This window comes from Alligator mississippiensis, chromosome 4 (assembly GCF_030867095.1).
Source record: "Alligator mississippiensis isolate rAllMis1 chromosome 4, rAllMis1, whole genome shotgun sequence".
NCBI lineage: Eukaryota > Metazoa > Chordata > Crocodylia > Alligatoridae > Alligator > Alligator mississippiensis.
Window position 1 is genome coordinate 6,792,815 of NC_081827.1, and position 25,283 is coordinate 6,818,097.

At 49.7% G+C, this 25,283-nt stretch overlaps 1 protein-coding gene across 2 annotated transcripts in view; it reads right to left on the reverse strand.

Moving 5' to 3' along the window:
* EXOC4 (exocyst complex component 4) overlaps positions 1-25,283 on the reverse strand; it is a 558,473-nt gene that overhangs the window by 40,020 nt on the left and 493,170 nt on the right. Inside the window, exons 15-16 of one of the 2 annotated variants that reach the window (XM_059725748.1) lie at positions 5,468-5,606; positions 480-658 (exon numbers count right to left, since the gene is read on the reverse strand). In XM_059725748.1, the coding sequence (XP_059581731.1) occupies positions 480-658; positions 5,468-5,606 (318 nt within the window). Of the gene's footprint in view, positions 1-479; positions 659-5,467; positions 5,610-25,283 lie in introns of both variants that reach the window. The other variant, XM_059725747.1, reaches the window with a different exon arrangement.

The following is a 25,283-nucleotide window of genomic DNA, read 5'->3' on the forward strand; positions in this document are numbered from 1 at the left end:
TATCTTTTATTAAATCAAGCTAGAAAAAATCTTCTTTACACCTTCCAAGCTGTTGAAGCTCTCCTGTTGTTCACATTTAATTTCAGAAACAGGACTGTGCTTCGAGTAGGGCCTGCTCCATAACAGACCGCACAGATCTCCTGACGGAGGACCTCACTGAACAGACTTCACCTTACACGTTTCCCCATCTAAAACGGGCCCATTCCTCGTGTTTACCCATTTATACAAAGGAATGGCACGGGGCAGCAGGATTTCCATCAACCCTGTGTCTGTACAGGTCTCCTTATCAATCTGCTGCAGATGGTTGCCATGCCATGGTCTGCGTTCCCAAGCAAGAACGTTTGCAGCTCTAGGCTGAGAACAAAAACCTCGTTTTTTGGGAAGACCCAAAGCGCAGACTGCGTCCAAAGTTGCAGAGCAGACTCCTGGCTCCCCCTCCCTCCTAGCACATCAGCCATCCTTTCCAACAGAAGTCTGACCTTCAAAGATGTACTGGAACTTGTGCTGCTGCAGGCTGGCGCTCATCGCTTCCTCGATGGCGCTGATGTCCTTATTCAGCCGTACCACGAGAGAGTCATAATCCATACTTTCCACATTGGCGACGATAGCATAATTCCCTTGTTTAGCTAGTGGGATCAGATAATGGAAGCAATGGACTCTAGGAGACAGAAGGCAGAGACAAGGTAAGGTAAGATGTTAATATTAACCCACTGAGCTATTTATCTAACTTCGTATGGATTTGGCTGGAAGAAATATTGAAGAAACTGTTTTAGCTTCCTGGATATACAGACCCATTGGCAGGAAAAGCTGTCTGCGGATAAGCTTTACCCTCGTTAAAAACGTGTTTGGGTGAGTTGCGGGCTGCTAAATACTGGAGCAATAACTCTATATACTGAAGCCCTCTTTGGTACAGGTCCCATTGAACCAATAGGTGGTGGGATTTCCGTTGCTTCAGTGGGAGTGATGTAACCCCCTTAATAATCCACCGAGCAAGCGTGGCAACTGGACACGACAAACCAACCACCACCGTGACATGGAGAGGCCGTGCCAAGTCTCTGGTTTGTTCAGTCCTCAATCTCTCAGCTTTGATTGCTAACAAGGGCGATGAACTGCAGCGGCATTTTTCCTGGCTGAATACTCTTCTCTGGGACCAGAGAACAACCTCCAAAACCAGAGGCATAGCGATGCGGCCGAGCGCCCGGGGCGGCTGCCACGCACAGAGGCAGGAGCGCCGTCTGGCTGCTACCACTGCTGCAATCGCATGGCTGCAGCACCAGCCTGGCTTTTTCCCCATCCCCACCACCCAAGCCGGTGCCCGGGGCAGCTCCCCGAGTTGTCTCACCCCACCGTCCAAAATGCATTTCATACAAATCACCGAGCAGGCACCAGCTGGCGGTAACTTTCTCAAACTTCCCGACTTGTACTGGCTTTCAACCGGCAGCCAGGCACAAAGACGAACGCTTCGTCTCATTAGCAAGTCTCTAAAGGCATCTAAAGCCCTCAGTCCTTCAATAATTAACACTGCTTTTAGTGCCCTGGCTGATCCCAAATAGAATTGATTGGCAATATTTTGTTACCACCGTGCAACAGGACTGAAACGGCTGCAAAATAAGCCTGGCTTCCCCCCCATCTCTGCAAAACGCTGGCATGTTCGCGCTGACCTTGACGTGACTTTGGCATTAAGGTTTTCTGAAAACACTGCTGATTGCACAGCGGGAGGGTTGATTTTTGTAAAGTGCATATTTAGGATGTTACTGTGATACATGGCTGCGACAGTACGCAGCTAAGGTCTCCTGAAGGTAGAGCTTTTATTTAAAGCAACTGCCTGATCAAGGTGACATTTGAAGCTGGTCTTGTACGGTGCAACAACTTAATATTTCCTCTTTAATAGGGGAAAAATAATAATAATGATCATGATAAATTGGCCGGTGATTTCTGCCTCAAACGTATCCACCTCTCAGCATGTCATTTTGCTCCCTTCAGAGACGAACAGAACGAGCTCTTGGGGATCAAATATGACCTATGCAGTTCGAGGTAAAAATGCCAAGTGCCTTTTATTCAGATCCTCCACCCTAGCACATGCAAGTCCAGCAAGCACTTCACTGCGGGGAAAAAAACCTCTCCATGTATCCTTAAGCCCTAGTAACATGTTAAAACAGGCAAAGTAGGAGCCAAGGGAAATAAAGCAATAATTAGCTAGCCGTGGCAGTGCCTGCTCACAGATATTTAACATTATCACTATTTTTTTTTACCCTTGAACAGTTCATGAAAAGCTCTATAAAGCAATACGCTCTTGTACTATTCCTGAGGTATCTTTTGGAGAAGTCCCAGACATTTATATTACCTCTTAGAGGGCCTACAGACTTTTAATTTAGTTCTAGAGAAATTACCCCAAAATCTAAACGGGGCACCAGGCTTCAGTGAAGTCCGCAGCAGAACCGGCCGGGAATTTAATACGGTTTCAGTTATTTTCCACGGGTATTTCTGAAACCGTACAACAGGACACTATAGCAGGGAAAACGAGATCGGATCCTGGCCCATGTTACGTTCCCTTTGCACTGCGGGAGCAAAGCGGTGCAGATCTCCTAAGGAACGAGCCGAGGCCTTCCCGACACTGGGAACCACCAAGTTAGCACAGGCCTGGCATACGTGAAAGTGCTCTAAGGGCAGGAGGCGGCACAGATTGGGGCGTCCTAGTCTCTTGTGATGCCCACTGACAAAATGTCTCGTGAGGGGCTATTATGAGCCTGTACAAGTTAGTGCAGCCCCAAGGCTCCTCTAAACTGCACACAGAACTGAACTGGGCCCCCAAAGGGTCCCTAGATGCAGCAGATGGCAGAACGGACGTGGTTGAATCTTGCTGGTGCTTATCTTCATGCACAAACCCAGCTCCTGAGCCATCAGCTAATAACTGTAGAAGACAAGAACATAAAAATCACCGTGCTGGGTCAGGCCGATGATGCATCGAGCCCAGCATCCCATCTCCAGCAGTGGCAGAAGAGGATGCTAAAGAGGGAAAGCGTTGAACCAGGTATCCCTAGAGTGATCCATGCCCTGTTCAATACCCTCCCTGGCATTTGCCATTATAGGTTTAGAGACGCCAGAGGAAACATCTCCAACCGTTCTGTTCAACAGCTGCTAACAGATCTATCATCCATGAATTTTCTGTTAATTCCCATAGGATGTCAGGTGTGGTTATTAAATCTGAACAAGAAGAACGGCATTGTCATCAAAGAAGGCGACAGACTTGGATTTTTAGGCCATGTGGCCAAAAACATGACGTGGTAGTTAAGGCAAATTATGTAACTCTGCCTCGGCGGTCTCCCTCCGTGACACTGGGTCAATACTACATCCCGACATCCTAGGACTGATAGTGCTGGGTTAATGTTTATGAAAGAGCTTTAGGATTGTCTAATGGACAGAACCAAAGCTGTACGTGCCAGCAGGATTATTGTGAATATGGTTACTGATCTGCAAGTCTCAACGAGGGTCGTTTTAAATGAGCAGGTAAAAAATAAAAAAAACGAAGGGACAATTTCTTCTTTCACGCACGCTGCTTGCTGAGTGGCACAGCACGACTTGAGGTTTAGGAGAGTCTCGCGTGGTTCTCGCATTGCTGCGGCTCAATACCGACTAAGCCCCAACAGGGCAAAACCACGAAGCAACTGGACGAGCTGGAGGAGAAGGCTACGCAGAGGCTTTCTGTAATGCAAACCCCAGCTTTGCTTTTGCTTGTGTGGCCGGGAACTGCACCTGCAACAGCAAGGGGCCCGCCGCGTCCCTGTGCTCTTTGGCAACGTGCACTGAGGGCCTGTTTATAGAACAGGTTTTTCTGAATCAAAACACACCCCGACAATGGCAGAAATCCCGGGAGCTGGCACCGTCCTTTCTGGCAACCCTGCTATGGAAGAGATGCCGGAGGGACTGCTTTTGGCCGCCTGGCGTGGCAGGTGGTTGGTGCACGTGGCACGATCAATAAGAGGGAAACTCCCACAGAAAGATTTTACTGGTCATTAGCTCACCTTGGTTTCCTTTCCAGTCGCCTGCAACAAGCCTCTCATAATTGGCTTTTTGCACTGACAGCATCAGATTGGGCCTGGATAATGGCCAGATCACCTGAGGAAGGGGACAATCTCCTATCTGCTATGTCCCTCAACCTCATGTTACTCGCACCCCAGCTGCCTGGTGTACCGAAACTGCAGGCTAATGGCAGCCCGTTCGGTGCCTAGAGCCTGATGCGTGACAGCGGTAGGGTTTGGCTAGGCGTCCCCACCTTCTCCTCCTAATGCCTCCAGGCCTGGTTTTTCTGGGTGCTTGTAAGTGAAGTGAAGTATCCACTGGAACAGGGCGCGCAGGTGGAGGGGCTGCTGACACGCACGTGAATGGTTTTATTTCTTCTTTGAAAAAGAGGAGCTGCGCTAATCTACCCAAGCACGGGATAAAGCGCAAAACGGGTCACATCAGTACAAACCGCCGACCCATCGAATTGTGCAGCTGCCCTGGAGGAAGACAAACAACCAGCGCTGTGCACCCGGGAAAAACTGCTTCCCGAGGCTCTTCCTCCTGTGACAGCTGCTGGCCTTCACTCTTGGCCCTTGTAGCCCCATATATATCTACAAAACGAGCTAGCTGGTGCCCCCACCTTTCTCCCCTTCCAGCAGCCGATGGTGTGATTTCCCAGACCGCCCTCCGCGGCACAATGAGGGATAAACATTAAAAGGATGTCAGATGCAAGACCGTTCTTTTTGTGCTGCTTCGTTCTTATGTCTGGAAAAGGTCCCTCTCTCCCCCACCTAAAAAAAGTTTTTCCTAGTTTGATTTCCAATGCACAAATTGTTAGAAAGAAAGAACGATTTTCCCCTCAAGCTTTCCCACCGCTCTGACGTGTTGGGCTCCCGCAGTGTTTCCCTGCATCCTGCTGAACACCCAGCCTCAAACCTCAGGGCTGAGACGCGACCAGGAATGGGGCAGCCTCTGCACACCAATCCTGTCTCTTCTTCTAGGGATTTGCTAGAGGGCATAGTGCCAGACTGAACTGAAGGCCGAGGGGACAACCCGGCTCCTACCTGCAGGTCTCGCCTCCTCCCTGCTCTTCTTTCATTCAACCTCCGCAGATTCCTCCCAAACTGGATTGCTCGCAGGCTACATTAACTCCTATCCGCACTGAGGAGGTTTGAGCCAATGTGGCTGTGTAATAGCAGCGTTTTCCTCGCTGTGGCTTGCAGAAGCTATGAGATGGAGTGTGCAAGATGATACCATTGAACACACTCATGGATGCACGTGTGCATGCGTGCGCACACACGAACCCTTTTAAATTCCCGGAGTCTGATGTCCATCACGATCCCTTATCTCCCAATGAATGTCAGGCACTTTCTGGAAGAAGTGCATCTAACTACCGGCGCTTTACAACAGTCTTAACCACACGGATTGATGTAGACACCCCAAACGCAAAGACATTATACGGTACCTGACTTCCAAATGGAGGACCAGCAGACAGCGGTCAGCCATCTCTTGGAAGGACTTGGCCAGTTCACTGAGGGTCTGTGTGATCTGCTCGGATGCTGGTGGGAGCTCCATGCTTGCATGGCTGTCCTGACCTGGCGACACTGCTGAGAAGACACAAGGCACATGTTAGTGGTGGGGAATATGTTTAATCAAACAGCTGCGCTTTGGCGACTGTGTAATTTTGTCTACCTCCCCCGTGCAGCTGCATAGGTTTAGCTAAGCTCTGATGTCTATAATGATGGAGCATATGAAGCAACAAACTGCTTCTGCAATCAATTAAACTCCAAAGCAAAGCTGAGGGGTTTAATCAACCACCAAGATCATTTGTGCGCGAGGATATTGCTACGTAGCTGACATTTCTATAACCACAAGGCAAGGGGAAACGTATAAACCGCCCCCTGCACAGTGCAAAAAGGGGAAGGACAGTTTCCTGTGGTTGGAGCACAGCTCCTAAACGACTAGGTGACACCACAATTAGCTCCAGTGCCGCTGTGTTTGCACCAGACTTAATGAATAGTCCAGAACAAGTCCTTCAACATCCCTCTCTGCCCCCTGAACCTAACGTGGGAACGATGATGCCCCTGGCCCTGCAAAGCTGCTGTGGGAATTAGTTCAAGTTTGTTCAATGCCTTGAAAACACTAGTGTAGCAGCGCGCAACGTTCGGCAGCGGCGGCTGGATCAGTCTAGATCGGGCAGGTCCTTCTAACATAGCTGCTGCCACTTCTCCTTGCCGCCCACCTGCAGCATGAACGAAGCCCCAAATTGCTGCCTGCCCCACGACCGCCTGGCTTCAGCGTGGGCAAAGCCCCTTGGTTCTGTGGCCCAGATCCAAAGGCTCCACAGACGATCTAGCGCACATGTTGCTAACTCCTGCCCAAATACATTGAATATTAAAGACTTTTTTTTTGTTGCAAAAATCTTATTGGTCTAATAAAAGATATCGCCTCTGCTGCAAGTCCTGATGGTCAAATATCAGCTAACACTTTTCCAGGCAGCTCTACCCTTCATGCGCAAGCAGCTTTTGTGAGCGGGCGTCAACTCTGGAGTCGGGGCTGCGATCGACTCGAACCTTTCAGCCACTCTCCAAATGACTCGCTGCTGAATCTTGGCGCTTTACAAACAAGAAAAAAAAGAAATCCTCGCAACCCCTCGCTGTGGCGAGGACTCCTCATGGTCCGGTTGTCCCAAAGGGGCAGCAGGTACGGAGGAGCTAACTGACTTCTCCAAGACCATGCAGGAAAGTCTGTGACGGAGTAAAAACAGATGTCCCAAGCATCCCTGTCATCTTTTCTTTCTTCCTAGGCCACGCTGCCTTTCAGAGTAGTGTCAATCGGTATGCTAATGTGAATGCTGGTAAAACACACCCTCATGCCAGCAAGGTCTGTACGTGGGACCTTCAGTGCTGTGACACAGACTATTGCTACCTGAGCCAAACAAGTGGCTTTGCTAGCAAGTGCACTGGCAGGCTATTATCACGTGCTCTGCCTGGCTCAGAGAAAACTTATCCCCAACATCTGTCTTCCAGGCCCTGGTTGGGACTTGAATGACTCTCCAAATATGTCACCGGTTGGGCTCCGGTGGTAAAACAATCAAGACATCTTGATATGGATTTCAAGGTGAGAAGTCAAGACTTGAGCAAGACTCGCTGTGACAGCTGCTGCCACCCTTCCTCCTCCCCCCCCATCCTCCGACCAACTGTAAATGAGTATTTGGGTTGGACAGATGTGATGCCAGCTTTACTGTCGGCCATAGAAACTAGCATGCCTTAACCATGCTAGCCCAATGGGCCACCTAGGCTAGGGGAAGACTTTTGGTCTAAACAGGCCATTAGCAATAATTGATCTTTGGATCATCGGCATCAGAGGTCAGGCAGCACCCACTTGAGTTCGTGGAGTGGCTCGATCTGGTGGCAGCAATAGAAAGCTCTTGCTCTCCAATGGACTAGCCTCTAACGATGCACACACATAGTTTCATAGTCTCATAGATGTTAGGGTCGGAAGGGACCTCAATAGATCATCAAGTCCGACCCCCAAATGCTGTACTCCTGACACCTCCCAGATTACTGTTTCCACAGGCTTATAGAGGAAAACGTCCATCTTGGATGGGGACCAGTGAAAGGAAAGGCTTCATGAGGTTCAAGAAGGACAAGTGCAAAGTCCTGCACTTAGGATGGAGCAATCCCATGCACCGGTGCAGGCTGGGGGTGACGGGCTGGGCAGCAGCTCTGCAGAAAAGGACCTGGGGGTCACAGGGGACAATAAGCTAAATATAAGCCAGCAGTGTGCCTTGGTGCCGAGAAGGCTAATGGCATGCTGGGCTGCATTGGTAGGAGCGCTGCCAGTAGATCAAGGGAAGTGATTCATCCCCTCTATTCAGCACTGGGGAGGCCACATCTGGAGTCCGGTGTCCAATTTTGGGCCCCCCAGACCTGAACAACAAATCCTGCACAGGAAAGGAAGTGGACAAACTGGAGAGCCCAGCGGAGGGTGAAAATGGTTAGGGGGCTGGGGCACAAGCCTTATGAGGAGAGGCTGAGGGAACTGGATTTCTTTAGTCTGCAGAAGAGAAGACCGAGGCGGGATTGAACAGCCGCCTTCAACTCCCTGCAAGGGGGGGCTGCAAAGAGGGTGGAGCTGGGCTGGTCTCATTTGGGGCAGATAACATAAAAAACAGCAATGGTCTTAAGTTGCAGCAGGAGAAGTTTGGGTTGGAAATTAGGAGAACTTTTTCATGAGGAGCATAGCAAAGCACTGGAAAAGGTTTTCCAGAGAGAGGTGGTGGTATCTCCATCCTTGAAAGCTTTTAAGACCCAGCTAGACAAAGCCCTGGCTTTGATGATGCAGTTGGGACTGGTCCTGCTTGGGGCAGGGGGTCGGACTAGATGTGACACCCTGAAGTCCCTTCAATCCTCATTTTCTATGAGTCTATGAAAGCCTCTTATTGCCATCTGAAATATGTTGCACACAAGAGGAACGCTCACTGGTTTTTGGCCTTCTCCATGAGATTAAAAGCACCCTTGAGACCTATTCTTTAAAGAAAAGATAGGAAAGGACAATAAAGCCCTTAAACTGTCAACCATGCCTTGACAGCAAAATGCAAGATCAGAGTAGACTGAGATAAATGCAAAAGACAGAGCCATAAGGCGAGAAGAACAGCAACAGTGTGCCGGGAAAGACGGCAGAAGGAAAACCACCTAATCGTGCCTATAATTTTACTGTAAATTGCAAAAGAAAAATGCATGCTGAGTAAAAGGGCATAAAACCGAGACTTCTCCAAGCGAACTGGTTTATGAACTCCTCCAAGCTCATTGAAATTTATGAAGTTTGTTAACGAGGAGATAGTGAGGAGAGTAAAGAAACTCGAGCCGGGGAAGCACAAGTGGAAATAATTAACCAGCTCCTAAATGTCAAAGGGAAATGCAAGGAAGCCATCCTGAGAACCTGCCCGGGGCGGCAGACACGGCTGGGATCTGTGCGCACGCCACCTCAGGATGTCTTTCTGCCGGCGATATGCAGCGTATTCACATATGCAGCTCTAGGTCCTGTTGGAGGTATTCCTCCCACCAGGGAAAAACAATGAACCGGGGTGATGGCTTTATTTAAAAAGCGCCTCTTTCAATATAAATACAGTAACAGGGGATTCTAGGAAGGCACTTTTGGGAAAGAAAGCAAATATTTGGCCGTTTAAGGCCCCGCTCACGTCATTCATCTTGATGAAGATGCTGGGCTCATTAGATGTGGCAGGATCAGGCCTGAGGTTATTTATATGGTCTCAGTTTGAGTCAGGAAATCATCTCCCTGTTGGTGCTGAAAGGGGAAAAGTCCATTTCTCATTCTGCTGATGATACAAACGCTCCGTAAACCACGTGCAGAAGATCCCTGGATCCACCTGCTCCCAGCGCCGGGCTGGGCTATTATCACTGGAAGAATCATTTTCTTTAACAAGCTCAAGGTGATGCTGGGGCAGCTGCCCTAAGAAACCAGGATGGCCTGGTGCCGCTTGCACTAGCAGTGTCTCGTTAGAGGCTTAGGAGATGGATGGACGTGTCATCTGAAATGCAAGACTCAGCTAATTTCCCTTGCAGTGGCGAGATATATATATATTTTGCTCAGCTTTCAGCAATTCATTTACAGGGATTTTTGTAAAGACATAATCACATTTGTTGGTAAGGGTAAGAGGAGGAGGAAAATGGGACAATCTGCTCTTTATTTAAATCAAAGGCGGAAAAGTCAATTTGGGTGGCTCATTACGCCAGGAGGGAGAGGGAAGGCTAAGTTGGCAGCTGCTGTTTCTCAGGGACTGTAGGCTGATTCCTCTCATTTAGCAGTGAGATCTGAACAGCTGGGAGGTTTGGGTTTTGGAGCAGGACAGTCTATTGGAAAATGACCTTTTCTTCCTATACAAGGAACGGAAAGTATTTGTATCGGATGAACAATTGAGTGTGACGCAGGCTGACACATCCTACGTTAACAGTGGGATGATAACTATGGCAAAGTTCAGAAAGTGGAGACTAGAAAGATCAAGTGGCCTGCCCGGGGTCACACAATCAGATTGCGACAGCATAAGAAAGCAAATGAAGAGTTCCCAAGAACAGACTGCTGCCTCACTCACGAGACCATTCCCCCTTCCCGAATCAAGGGCCTGATTTGTTAAGTCGGACCCTGCCTTCCTTCAGAAGAGGATCTCTAGTTGCCCTGTTCTGCAATTTCTCCATCAATAAGATGTCAATGCAACCTTCCTCCTCCATTGCCTTTTTTCATACCTGTGTGCCTTTCATCAGAAGAGGATCTCTAGTTGCCCTGTTCTGCAATTTCTCCATCAGTAAAATGTCAATGCAATCTTGACATCTTAAGATGTCAATGCAACCTTTTTCCTCTTCCATTGCCCTGTTCCACACCTGCGGGCCATCTCCAAGAGAGCAGATTTAGACTAGACATTAGGAAGAACTTCTTCACAGTTCGAGTGGCCAAGGTCTGGAACGGGCTCCCAAGGGAGGTGGTGCTCTCCCCTACCCTGGGGGTCTTCAAGAGGAGGTTAGATAGGCATCTAGCTGGGGTCATCTAGACCCAGCACTTTTTCCTGCCTATGCAGGGGGTCGGACTCGATGATCTATTGAGGTCCCTTCTGACCCTAACATCTATGAATCTATAAGAAGATCCCTTGTTCTCACTGGGCTTCCTTATGGCTTCATTAATTCTCAGCCAGGGTGGACGTGGAGAGCAGCTTATGTACAAGATACTCAAGGTCTAAAAGATCATCATTAGGAGGATCTTTCGTTCCAGGAGAAGGAGCCAGGGTGACGAGCTTGGAAGCACGCTGGAAATGGCACCCATGGCAATTGCTCCCAATGCTGCAGCGCAGGGGTGGTGTGTGTCGTCTACCATAGGCCTCTTGCCTGAAATGCAGGAGGAGACACGTTGGGCTGGGAACAGCCAGAAGAGGAGGTTATCGAACTAGAAGAACAAGCAGGCATCTCTTCCTTCTGCTTTCCGGTGTCACCTACAAGTAACCTGGGCCAGATGGCCAGTCTCCATATTCAGCAAAGAGACATGCTGTGCAATGAAAGCACCTAGGATTGTTATGTACTGGCCAGTGGTCTGCTTGGCAAGCAGTAGGGCCCAGACCCTCAAGTGTATTTAGGCACCTAAATCCCACTGAAATAGGAGCCCTGCTCCTAAACACCCTTGGGATCCTGGCCTCAGTAACTGAATTTTCTCGGTCTAGACCGGGCTTGGGGCTTTGCGGGCTACAGTACAATAGGACTCCTCTCAGCCGGCTGCAGGTGCAGCCAAAAGACTTTGCAAAGAGAAGAAATGTTTCATTCCAGCAAACTTAAAGAAAAAACAAATCCAATGTGCTAGTTGTCACCAATGATTTCAATCATTCTGTAATCTGAAGCGACGCCGGTGCCTCTTGAAAGACTGCGCCTTGTAAATCGATGGATGTAAATTGCCAGACCTCGGGAATATTAAACAAAACCCGCAGCGCTCCTCATAAACAAGCCGATGTAACCAATCAAGGCCTACAAAGCGAGCATGGCTGCCCACTTCCTGCTCGCACAGAACAACTACTAACAGATCTGAATGATTTAATAGACTGAGGAGAAAATCAATTTTCAGATTACAGGCTCTGCCTTGGCAATGGTGCAACGTAAACCTGTGAAGTGCATGCGAGATATATGGGTAACGTTTCTCTTTGCATTTTTGGAGGAGGGAAAAAGAAAAGAAGCTGTTTTCTAGCGCTGGTATTTGGAAAGAAAACTCAGGCCTGCATCCCTGCTATTGTCGAGAGCGCAGTGGGGATGCAGGTCATTGGGTCTTGATCCCAGAGCAGTGATTTTCAACCAGCACCCCGGGGAGCCATGATCGCCTTTGAAAGCTGCCCCAGGAAGAGAGAAGTAAGTGCAGGTTCTCCCCTTCCAGCTCCTCCTCCTCCTCTCAACTCCCTGCAGGGCACATTTTCTTTTCCTCCTCCTTCCCAGCACTATAATGCATCAACTAGGTTTTGAAACAGGTGCTGCTCAATTCACAGAAGATATGGAGGGGTACCTTCAATTTAAAAAGGCAGAGAACCACTGCTCTGGAGGCTCACGCAGGGGATTGGCAACAGAAAAGGCCAGGGAAGCAAAGGTCCCAAGAAGAATTAGGGCATCGGGAGCCGGTGGGTCAGGAGGCAGAGGTCTGCAGAGGAACCGGGAGGTAAGCGGTCTACCTGGGAAGAAGCACAAAGGGAAGGCACAGGTGGCATAGGTGGCAGAAGGGGGGGGGCTAATGGGGCTTAGTCCCACACACGTGGGGCAGCGGTAGGGCCACAAGGCAGCCCGGCCGCGGGCTTGCAGCAACTGCGGCAGGGGTGGAGAGGGGCGTGCACACCACAGCAGAGGGCAGAGACCCAGACTGGAATCACAAGCCAGGGGTATTGGAGCTTGTAGCCACAGCTGTGTGTGTCCAGGACATCATGTAGTAGGTTTGCCAGCTGTAAGGGCCTGGGAGCAGCCTGCAGGCTGGTAAGGATTGCAGCCCAGCTGCATGCAGTGACAGCTGATTACAGGCTGCCTAGGAGGACTGGGCCAACTGATCCAGGTGATGAGATGGCACACAGAAAGTTAAGAGGGCTCCTGGGGACAGGAGCCATGCAAGGAGCCGGCGGGTCGGCACAGCAGTGCCCGAAAACCCTGCTTGGAGCGCCTTTCTCCTCGGAGTCTGCAAGAGACTGAGTGCATCAGAGACGATGTACGTGGTTAGAGCAAACCGAGCGGTCTGGTGTGGGTGGTTTGCACGGTGCAAAGGGCTTAGGTTGACTGACTCCTGCCGGGAAGCAGCTTGCTGCAGGGAAGTGCAGACAAACAGAGCCTCTAAAAGGACACTGAAGGGCTGTGGGTGAGCTAGTCCCCCTGAGCCCGCTACACATGGGCAATCACTGAGTTAAGCCAGGAGCCAGGAGCTGGTTGCCAGAGGGGTCCAGAGCGGAGTCTGGAGCACCAGGGAGCTGGGCCAAGCAGGCTGCAGCCAAAGGGGTAAAAGCTGAAGTCTGGAACAAGGAGTCAGCAGGCAGGGACCAGAAGCCAGGATGAAAGCAGGAAGCCAACAAGCAGCCCCCGGGGAACAGGAAACCAGGAACAGAGCAGCAGAGCCAAATCAAAGACAGGAACTAAGAAATGAAGAGCAAGGAGGCATCTGTCCTGTTGAGTAGCCTGCTGGGCACAGAAAGAGCCATTGCTTATAAGGAGGCAACTATTCAATGCAGGCACCTGGGGCCAGCTGGGTGCCTGGCAGCCAGGCCCACTCCATACCCAGCTGGGCACAATGTGGCCTGCTTCCTACCCTGGCTCCTGACAGACAGGTCCAGCAAGAAACACTATGAACAGCTTTCATTTCTTTCTTACTTTGCTCAGTGACAAATGACAACAGCAAACAGGTGTGAAGTCCGTCTTGAGCCGAACGGGCTATTGCCTAGTGTGAGCAGGGCACACCAGTTTCTGTAGCCAATAGCACACAAGGGTGGGATGTGATCAACATCACATCCAGTCACCTTGGACTTCCCATCCCAAATGACCAGGTGCCCACTTACAGGTGGGTCAACCGGGAGTGGCCTCTGGCATGGGTCTGGGGCGGACACGAGTCTAGAACTGGCATCTTTGGAGCCATCCCAGCCTCTCTTCATCGGGCCCACAGGTGCAGCGTACTAACTAGAAATACATGAAAAAGGACAGTCCTGTTAATAAGACACTACATTAGCCATCAGGAGATGTAGGGCCAACCTGGCCTCTGCAACAGACAATTTGTATGCTCTTGGTCAAATCATCCAGTCTCCCTGTGGTTTCATTCCCCATCTGTAAAACTGGGATAATATTTTCTTTGCAATTTGGGCGGCAAATTTAGAGTCAGAAGTGGCTGCACACAGCACAGCATATCAGACTATGGGAGTCCTGATCTCACTAGGAGCCTCCAGGCATGTCCATAATAGCCAATAAAGAAGAAGAAGAAATTAGTACTTAAAAGAAAAGGCTCTGTAAAGAGCGGGCAGGAAACGAGCAGACTTGTAAATGTCTGTTTTTACACGCAAGCAGGAGGAGCACGCTCAAAACGCACAATGTGGAAACATCAGTTCCTACGGCAAGGATTTGTTCCAAGCAGATTTCTAAAGGAGGTGGCAAACGCAAGGAGATCCCCATATTTTGGGGGCAATGACAGGATCTCATTTGAGATCATCGCAACTAGGAACAAGCACTTAAGGAACAGCCTTAGATCTCTGTACACTTTGCCAATCTCAGCCTAGAATTAGGACCAGGAAAGAAGTTGCCCTGGCGTAGCTGGGAGACGGACGTTTCCTGGGGAGGCATGAGGATCAGACATCCACGCTGATGGTCCTGGATGCATCCGGTGTGTTTGGTACTGCAGTGGGAGTGGACAGGCCTGCTTTCCAGGCGGCTCTGCTTTCTCCTTGCTCTAAATGCCCGAGCGCAGTGATCACCACTCGGTCGATCCCGATCATGGAGCCTCTGACAGTCAATCTCAGCCAGCCTGAGATCGACTGTCAGAAGCTCCACGATCGGGAGCAGTGGGATGCGTGTGCAGAGGGACAGACTGGGGGGACACGTGCCCCCCAGGCCTCCATTGGGGTGCATGCAGCGGCAGGAGCCCTCCGGCATGCCTAGATGAGTCGCCCAGGCTCCAACCCTCCCCCAGCCTGACCGAGGCCCCGCTCACCTGGTGGCAGGGGCCGCAGTGGCATAGGTGGCAGAAGGGGGGACTAATGGGGCTTAGCCCCCACACCATGGGCTTGCAGTGACTGCGGCAGGGGTGGGGAGGGATGTGCACACAGCGGTGACAGGGGGAGTGGAGCAGGGGCAGGTGCTGCACAGCCGCGGTGGGCGCAGAATGGAGCCACGAGTGGCTCATCTGAAGGGGGGGACACATGGGAATAGGGCGCACACAGCCCAGGAGGACATGGGAGATGCGTGCCCCCCAATCTGCACGTGGGGCAGGGCAGGCTGGGGCCAGGGTAGTGCCAGGCTCTTCCTGCTGCAGCTCTTTGACCATGTGCCGCCTTGGCCCCATGTGCAGTTCTGGGGGCACGTGCCCCCTATGCCCTCCTGGGCTGCGTGCCCCCCCCATGCCCCCTGGATGAGCCGCTTGCAGCTCTGTCCTGTGCCCGCCCTGGCTGTGCAGGGCCTGCCCCTGATCCACTCCTTCGCTCACCACCCTGGTGGGGGGCAGACCGAGGCGCCAGAGGTGAGGGAGGGAACAGGGCACAGGCAGTGGCAGGGGAAAGTGGGGGACAAGCAGAGGCGTGGGGGGCACATGCCCACTCCCCCCAATCCCTGCCTGTGCCGTCTCCCTCCCTCACCGTTGGGGCCTCAATTTGCCTTCTCCCTGCCCTTTCCTCCAGAGATTTACCTGCTGAGGGTGCACACCCAAATAATTTTTTTCTCTCCACCTGGATCTGCCCCGCCACCCCCACCCCTCCCTCCGCACAGCTGACCTGCAGGGTGGTGGCAGCGGGGGTTAGATCTTGGGTTGCTTTTTAACTCAAAAAGTCACCTCCTACCCAAAAAAGGTCGGCGCTCACTGCCCTAACAGGAGCCACTTACGATGCAGTACTGTGCAAAAGTCCACGAGATTCAACCACGTCTCCCTTGAGATCAGAGCTCCAGGTTAAGTCAGAAGCACGGGTTTGCAGTATCTGCAGGACACCAAAGATGCTCCAAGCTCTCTAGTTCACTGATCCAGGCACAGTAAGATGCTTAATACGTTTGGCCAAAAGAAGCTAAATTAAAAAACCCCAAAAGTGACCAATAAGAAGCATGCAAAGCTCATCAGCTCAAATCATTTTCCCTCAGTGGGAGTACCTGCCAGGACCCCGCTCTCAAGCAGGTTTTGTGCTCCCGTATCTCTCTTCCCCACTTTGATCTGTTAATGCTATTGCGATGCAATCTCAATCTAATTTAGAGTGTAAACTCTCCCAGGCGGAGAGGCCTGCTCTTTTTATCTTCTTGCAAAGTGCTATGGGCACCTGTGGTGCCAGAGAAATAATGAACAACAACAGCTGTGTGCAACTCATGTGTTCACTTAGGCTGGTTTCTGCTGAAGCTCTATTATCGGGAACTCTAAGGTGTAGCTCACTCAGTGTTTAAATCTAAATTGGCCAGTTTGGGATCTTAGGGCTGTATGAAGTCAGATGGTTGAAAGAGAGTCATCTGGTCCACCTCTCTATGCAAATGCAGGATTTGCTAGTCCGAAACCATCCCAGACAGATGCTTGTCCATCCTCAAATCTCTGGAAAAATTGTCTTGATTGTTCATGTCTAAATCCTCGATCCTGCAAATGTGCGTGTGTGTGTACATGCATCTCTAGCAGTCTTCAGAGCTGAATAATCCCACTGATTTAATGGGGACAGTTCACGTGGGAACACATGAAAATGTGTGCAGCTTCTTTAATGGGCAACTACCTAAAGGAAGAAGCTGGAAGGGGGAAGCCACACCACCCCGAACATTTCTGCCGACGCTGCTGCTCGTGGATCAGGTCCCAGGTTCGCTCCCACTGCCTAGCAGGAGAAGAGGAATTTTAAAGGATCAGGTCTGGATGTTACAAACGAAAGATAAATGTCTGTGGGGATCTTCTGAGCACTTGGTATTGGTCTAACTCAAGTTTCTACTGAAAGCAGCGGCCACTGACTTCCATGGACCTGAAGTTATGCTACCACTCAAGTGCACATGGCTAAACAGAAAGTGTGTTCAACTTCTGGTTAAAGATCGTAACTCAGGAGCATCCTCCTCGCTCCTCAAGGACCAGTGTCTAGTCGTCCGCCAGAAGGGTTAGGGCTGTAATATTAAAGGTCTTCAAGGTACGGAGGCACCACAGTGTGGAGAGCTCCAGAGACCCTACTAGGATACATAGAGAAGTGGACACGAGGAGCAAAAACGTGCTAAGCAAGAAAGAAAAAGCCTGTGGCAATGGTTCCCCGCACTTTCAGAGTCAGGGCACCCTTCACAGCTTTTAGTACCCCCGGTTGAGCACCAGTTTTGCTGCCTCAGTTTACCTTAGGTTAAAATGCCCCGTGGGTCTTCTGCGCAGGCAGACTGGGATGAACTGCCGGAGACGCTCTCTCTGCCTCATTAGGGCTCTCTGCCTGGCCTAAAGCAAGCAGGGAAGCCAGGACTGTGCTGCAGCCCTCTCCACTCTGACCCTGCGGGGCATCTCCTGGACACCGAGGTGCACAGGGCAACTGGCCCACGTGCCTCTGTTTTTCAGGAGGGGTGTTGCACTGGGAAGGGCTACTGCAAAACCAGTTCTCCTACCTGCTTTAGTGTTATCCGAGAGCCCCGATACAGGGGGAGCGGATGCACGAGTGCCGCACGCCTACGTACAGGGCAGTTTTAGCAGTGTCGCAGCACCCCTGGGGAGGGTGGGGGTGTCTCGTGGCTCCCTGCAGCATCCCGGTTGAGATCCGCTACCCTACGGGTGAGGCACTGGCACCTCCTTCCATCCATCTGTGCTGCGAACTCCAGGTTAAAACAAAAGTGGGGGAGCAGAGAAGGCCAGGCAGGCTGAAAAAGCCTCGCAAACTCATTTGCGATGAGTGGCGATAAGCAGGCCGGGCTGCAGCCCCCATCAGTTCAGTAAACACTAATGATGAGGAGAGCGCAGCCTGTCACCGGTGATAAAGAGCGGGCTAAACACTCTATTAGTTTTTCATTTTGCGAATTAATGTTCTTTATGGCGTGTGTACACTCGCTGGTTAATGAATTGTCTCGTTAGAACTGCCTGCGGTGCCCCTCGGCTGCCTCTGCTGGCAGGCATAAATTTCACAAGGAAATTAGTACTTTTAAAAAGGCAATAACTCCTTTAAAAGTGGTTTGTTTTCCATTAGTTTCTGCAAATATACGGCCGCCAGAAAGGGGGAATCGGAGAAAAAACCAACAAAAATACACGCCTCCGAGTGAGACGGGGGAGGAAAAATTAATTAATTAATACAGGAGGCGGACGAGCGTTTTAGCCCTGCGGTAGGAATAGCCCTCTGAAACCGCAGGCGCCTTCCGATTCATGGGCAATATTTGGCATCTGAGATCTGGCAGGGGCTGGGAAGAAGCAAGCCCCTATTCAGTGACAGGGCTCTACACGGGAATTAATCTTATGCAGGACAGAACAGGTTTTCTTCACTGAAAAAAAGCCCTCCGCGCCTTATCTATCCCTGCAGAATTGGGCTATTATCGTTTCAGGCTTTGAATAAGTGAGCATCTCATTGCACAGATCTAGGGTTTGGTAGAGGAGTAACCCACTGGCCTACCCTGCCCCTTCTGCTCTAAAACTTGCCTCTTTTTTGGTCATTTATACTGGAAGCCCCTTCCCCTCACCCCTAGCAAAAATTGCGTCTTCGCGGAAATCTCTCCCCTGCTCAGCTCAGAAGTGAATTGGCTTGGAAAGCTTAATAAAAACCCATTCAGCCGCTTCTGAGTTATCGGAGGCATTTTTCACCTGTTAAATGCTTCACGCCCCCCTTTGTTCGCACGTGGCTAGCTCAAAGCCGGCTGCACGCTTCACCTGGCTAATTCACATTGAAGATTAGGGGTGAAATCTCGGCTCCTGTGAAATAATTGGCAAAACTCCCCCCTGACCTAAATGGGAGTCAGGAATTGCCCACTACGTGCGGGAAGGAAGGATCTCTGAAGTCCATAGGAAGACGAGTGGAAGAGGCATCGAGGTTTGTCTAAGAATCGGTGAACGGACCAACAAAAGTGATCAAACATAAAACAACCCCCAAAGCTGGTGCTCCTTTACACAAGGCACATTGCTCATTCGTTTTCTTAAAGGGTATTTGAATGTTAAGCGTTTCTAACACTACCTAACGGCAATCAAAGCAAACAGACTTTGTATTTCAGAAAATTAAGGAACTCTCGGTAGAATCCGACCCGCTTCTAGTGCTGCCTCTCTGCTGTTAAGCTCGTGTCCAGAAACAGGTAAAAAGGCGTGCTGGTATTTTGAGAGACTTGAAGGATTTGTGGACAATATGGGAATTAATGCAAGGTTTTTACTCAACAGGAACAGGGTGTGGGACTCCATTTTCCTGGTCACGGTGATAGTGGGACCTGTGAGGACGGAAGGGGATCTTTTCTTCTTTTGGGTGCATGGGAACAAGAGGCAGGGGTGGGTTATATCAGCAAGTTTGGTTTGGTATGAACGGACTATTGAGAACTGTCAACACGAGAATGCGACTTCTGCACATAAAGTGGCATAAAAAAAGAAAATCAATAAGCAGGTATTAGGCAAAAGGCTTAAGAGCTGTGCGACTGAGGTGTCAAGAAGTGCGCTCGGGACCAGTTGGCCTGTCCCGAGGAAGAGATGAAATCCTGGACGTGCTGGCAGTTTTGCCAGCATCTGTAACTCAGCATGGGTATGAGTGCAAGCTTGACTTCCTCTACTCCAGCTTAAGGACCCGAAATTTCTGCATTCATCTCTGCGAGCAACTTCTGTTCTCTCGGGCTGCTGCAAAACCTCTCCTAACGGCACGCTCCCCAAGACGGGTCAGCCTCTAAGCAGAGGCCACCTTCTTTTGGGCTCACTAGAAGAGCCAGAGGAAGGAAGAGAGATGCCGCAGGACAGACCCCGACTGGGGAATCATGAGCTGCTGAGCCCTTCTCTGCAAAACAGAGCAGAGGGCTTACCTCTAAAGAGCACGCTACGCATAGCAGCAAGCACTCGACTAATGGCTGCAAGTTTTGCTCCCAACCTGGGTACAGCGCAGTAAAAGCAGAGAGGCAAGAAGAAGAATGAGGGTTAAAACAGCAAGACCTGAGGACAATCGCAGCTCAGTGCACGTGTATTGAATTAGCGTACTTAAAGCGAGGGTGGGGTGAGGGTGATCAGCAGGGATTTCTGCATATCCGTAAATTAGTGGCGTTTCATTTAAATCACGAAAAGATGTGGATTTGGGGTTACTTTTTTTTAACTGAAAATTGGGGATTTTTTTTAAATCGAAGAAAACCAGGATTGCTGGTGATCAGGGGACCAACCCTGGATGCTGACTTATGCGGGGAGGGGGGAAAAGGGGAGAGCAAAAATTGCAGCCGCTGCTGCGCCTCTCCTGGCCATTGCACCACTCTTCCCAGCATATACCTAGCTAGTAGTTACCCCTCTGATCTAATGGATTCATCTTTTTAGATGCAGGGCTTTTTTTAAAGTAATATAACTGAGTGAGGAAACAAAAGTTTAGGAAGGTGGTAGGAATGACAGAGTGGAGATCAGTGCTGGAAAAGCGTACTGAAAAAAGTATCTTCTGCTGGCAGGATGTAGAGGAAGGCTGCTTGCTGCAAAGGAGGGAGGAAGATTTTCCAGGTGTTGTACGCGGAAAGGGAAGGGGGCACAGAATCACTCAGGAGAGGATTTGGGAGCGTCATACAGGCTACACTAAGTCAGCAGAGCCTGGTATTTATTGTCCTAGGCATAGGGTGCAGCACAGACCCCAAGTCAGTCCAACCTGTTCGCAACGGGTACTCTGCAGAAACATGGAAGTTTGCATCCTTGCCCTAAAAGTCATAAATTACTTGATTGGACGCACGCACGTGCAGTCATTTTAATAAAAGAGCCGAATGGCTTAGCTGCACTAGGGAAACGACTCGACACCATCGAGTCCCCGTTCCCTCAACGAGTACTGGACATCGTTTTGACCCATTTACACTTGCAGTTGGGTCGCTTTAAATATCAAATGAAGAGAGATGAGAGGGAACGGATCAATTCACCTCTGGCACCAACGAGTCATATTCCTAGTAGCAGATAAATAGATTGATCTACAGGCCTCAGCTGGATGGCATGCAAGGGATCTGCGTGGAAATTGTTGCCATGAAGACAGACCTTGCGTTCTCTGCATTAGCAGCCAGAAATCATTGGTTTGACTCTATTACTACTTGGATCATTGGTTTACATGACAATCCCCAGAGCCTGCAGGTGGTGGGGGGAGGAAGCAATGCTGGAACAAGTGTAATTAGTGCTGTTATAACTTTGAAGCTGAAGAACTGACCCCAAGGCATCGAATCAATACCTACGACTGTGACAGCAGCATAAACATTGAGAAGAATAGACAAAAATCTCTGCGCAACCAAGTCAGACCGCCATCTTTCCATTTCCCTAACCATTAAATGTGTGCTGAAAAGAACGAAGAGGAAGGAGAGCCAACAGGTAAACCACGAGAGTCGTTTCTGTGCACACATCTGAGGGGGAGAAGAGGCAGGGCACCGAATGGAGAGGGGAGATCATGTTCCCAAGAAAACAGGACGACCTAGTTTGATGTAGCCGGCCGGTGACTGGGTGCCTAATTATCCATGTTCAGGTAAAAGAGTGGGTTGCTTGGATTAGAAATGTCACGGGATGACTTGCACGCCAGGCACTTGTGCACCCGGACATCGATGGCCAACAGTCTCATCTTAAAGCACAGCCACAGCTATAACACTGGCACTGCTAAAATGTTGCTGTCCCACTCAACACACGCGCACACACACACACACACACGTATATATGCAAAGTCTTGCAAAGTTCAAAGAACTGAACTTCATTTTCCGACATGCAAATGATTTTATATGTGTGTGTGTGTGTGTGTGTGTGTGTGTGCGCGCACGCGCACACACACACACAATCATTTGTATGTCGGAAAATGAAGTTCAGTTCTTTGAACTTTGCAAGACTTTGTCTGTGCCAACGCCCAGACATCACCCTGCACCCTACATGCCTTCAAAGTTGAACCTTTTGACGTTACTGTCATGAGCAACTGTTTACTGCCCTTACACCTGCAAGGCCATGGGGCAGCCAGCTGGATTCTTGTCAAACACAGCAATCAGCTCAGTTCTTTGTTCCCCACGCTGGTGCTACAGGCTAGGATACATTCCTTCACTTTTTGATCTCAGGCAGAGCTTGTAGGGTTGGCAGCTAGAAAAAATCATGTTTTGATTTGGTAAAACGACCCACCTACTTTGCAGCCCTTTCACAGAGAATAAATGCAGAGCCCTGCTGATGGCATTGCGACAACCACTGATAAAAAGGCACTTTAATGCAAGAAGCACAGCCATTTGGAATAGAAGCCTAGTACTGGAGACCTCCTCCTGGACGGATGTCCTGACAGGCATCTGCACTCAAGCACGCTCCTCCTGCTAAGACTTTTACCGTTGAATGCAAGCGGCTCTGGGTGATGTGAACCCAGCCACTATCCATATGAACCACATGCTCTTGCTCCTGATGGATTTCAGATCATTTGAGTCATGCACATTTGCTGCATGCCGCAGGGGCTCCTCCTTGAATCCTCTGGTGACTCGGACTTGAGACTAGATGATCGTTGTGGCCCACGTTGCACACAAAATCTAAAAATCATTCGTGCCTTAGAGCACCAGGCTATCACGCCTTTCCTAAACTGAAACCCTACGCGCTTCCCCTTGACATCCGCTTCTCACGCACCTGCATGATAACGCGCCTGCATGATGGTGTGGGCAATAACATTATCAACAGTGAGGGAAGATAAGAGGGAGGATGCAAACTGAACGTGCAATGCCCAAGATGATGTCAAAGTGATGGGCAAGGTGTTCGATTGTTTAAGGCAAGGTGGACCCATTTGCAAGTTGCTGGGGAAGATAAGGGAGATGAAGACATCAAAGTGAATATGATCAGCTGAAGAAGAGGTAGCTGAGGAAGAAGGAAATCAAACCAGGACACTGTAATACTTCCTTGGACACTGTCTGAGGAAGAGAGCATGCAGTCAAAAAGGTGGGAAGAGAAACAAGAAGAGGGTTTTCTGAAAACCTGGAGCAGCTAAGATTTTGAAAAGGAAGGCTTGAACTTGCATTTAATGAAATACAGAAACTCTACCATTAATTTTTGAGTTGAGCCGAGGGGCGGAACAGGTATTTGGAAGATGACAAGACTGCTTACGGTTGCTAAAAAGGAAAGATCTCATTTAGTTGAAGTGATATCAAAGCAACAGGAATTCAGCAGAGAATACAAGCACTCAAAATTTAGCACTTGAAGCTAATGGCAGATGTTTCGCATTAAGAGGAGATTTACTGCTTTTTCTGTTTTTAAAAAAATCCACTTTTACGGCAATAACGAAGCGGCTGCATTTGCTGTGTCCTCCTATTGCCATCTGAGGTAAGACCGACTTTTATGGTCTTTAATTATTCTGGCTTTTAAATAAAGTTATGTGTTAATAAGAGGTCTCTAGAAAAAAAAGTTCCCTGCGAGCAATCAATACAATGTGATGCGTTACAAGTTAAGTGATGGAAAAAAAAAAAGCTCCAACTTGAGGGAAATATCTCTGCACTTAAGAGCTTTAATTCAGTTCATTAGAAACACTTGGGTTAAATGGAAAGACCTAGCTGAGTTCACCACAACAGCAGGGCCTGACTACTAAATGAAAGGCATGAATTTTAACCTTCACACTGGGCCTGATTTTCATTTACTCTACGGTTCCTTATACCACCCTGCCAGCACAGCCGAGCCTTAAAGCGAGCGTAAATTATGGGTCACTTTACATTGGCCGAGTGGTTTAAAGAGGCCTTCCCATCAATTTTTAAACATATCGCTTTCTCAGCTTTGATGGATGCCTTCCATTAACCATCAGAGCTCTCGCCCGATGTAACAGCCGACCCCTTCGGCACGAGATAAAAGGCAGGGCGACACCCTGCATGCTCCATGGTCAACTTAGTCTAGATATCGCAGCAATCTTAACACATCCTTTGCAAGGTATATAGAGACCTGTAGCTGGAAGGTGCTGCACATATGCTAAGTATTATCACTAATGAACGAGTCAAGGGATAGACACCTGTAGTGCTCCGGCAAGTTTTACGTCAAAGTTGCCTTCTACCTTTGAGTAAATGTGTTGTTCATTAAAGGCGCCCCCTCGTCTGGAAGCCCGACCTGCTGCTGCTGTCTACAGAGCAGGGAGAGATGGCCTCGCTCTTGCACGGCCCTTACTGATAATGCTCAGGTCTGGTGGAGGAGGAAGTCAATTCGTTTGGAAAGAGGCAGCAGATACAACAGTTCAGTCCCACGGCCCACATTGCAGAGGATACACTGGGACCTGTGCTGGCAAACCCGGTGAGATGGTTGTCTCTATTAACTGGATTCCAGATCGCACTAGGAAACCCAAACTCTTCACTTGGATGTTTCTACAGGAAGTCCTAGGCACCCAATTAAGTTACAACATTATGGCCAAGTTCTGCCCTCATTCTCATCCTCGTGTAAGACGGACCTAGTCCCTTCTTCCCACCCAACTAATTTCACTCCCTGATTGAAACGAGCAGAAAATGAACTTCAACTCAACATACTCTGGAAGGGTCGCATGTAGCACAGGGAGGCTGTTCTTAGGGACATATTGCATGCAACCCCCGCCCCCCCCGCCAGACTAGGGTAGGGGTGCTAAAGAGCGACTCACTTGAGTACTAAAGAAGTAGGATGCTGGGGGCAGGGAAATCTGCTGGATTCCTGACAATGAGCACAAGAAATGGGTTCTCCGGTGGGATGGACACAAGCTGTGATAGTGCACAGCAGAACATGAAGAATAGATCAAAAGTTTGGGATGAAAAAAAACCAAAACTTTCCTACAAGGAATGAGGGGTCTGGATGTGCTCACTCCCACACACAACTTACCTCTCTGCTTATTTGGCAATCTTCACAATCAAGCTGCGCTCAACACAGGCATGGACAAAATGACGTAGTCTTCATGGAAACATGGATGAGCAAGGCTAGTCAATCCCAGCATCTCTAAGAGCGAGACAGAGCTGCGAGGTGATGCCATTCGTGGGAAGACGCAGCTTTTCTGGGTGGCGGATGCAAAGGCCCGATGCGTGAAGAGTGTTTCTACAGCACGGTGCTACGCTTGCCATTAACACTGCACGCGCGGCCTATTTAGCCAAATACGGTAATTAGCTCCACATCTAATACAAGTCATTATAACTACAAGGTTCAGCTATTCCAATGAGCAGTTAGAGACCACGTTCCTGAACGGAGAAGCACATATCTGAGAAAGACAGCACTCCTTGATGTTTGTTCGCCATTTCCACTTGAAAGCTAGGTAAAGCTTTCGTGGGCAGCAGGGTGACTAAGGCATCCTCCCAGGGGACCAGGCGTCCAGACAGTATGGCATGCCCTTCAAGCTTGACTCAGCCCCCGGTAATACTACAGCCCAGGCTCCAATCCTCCTATTAGGGGTCTAAATCATGTGCAGACATCTAGGCTTGAACCAGCACAGCCGAATTTTCCAGAGCGCAGCGTTGTTTTGATCCAGGCCCTTGGCCTAC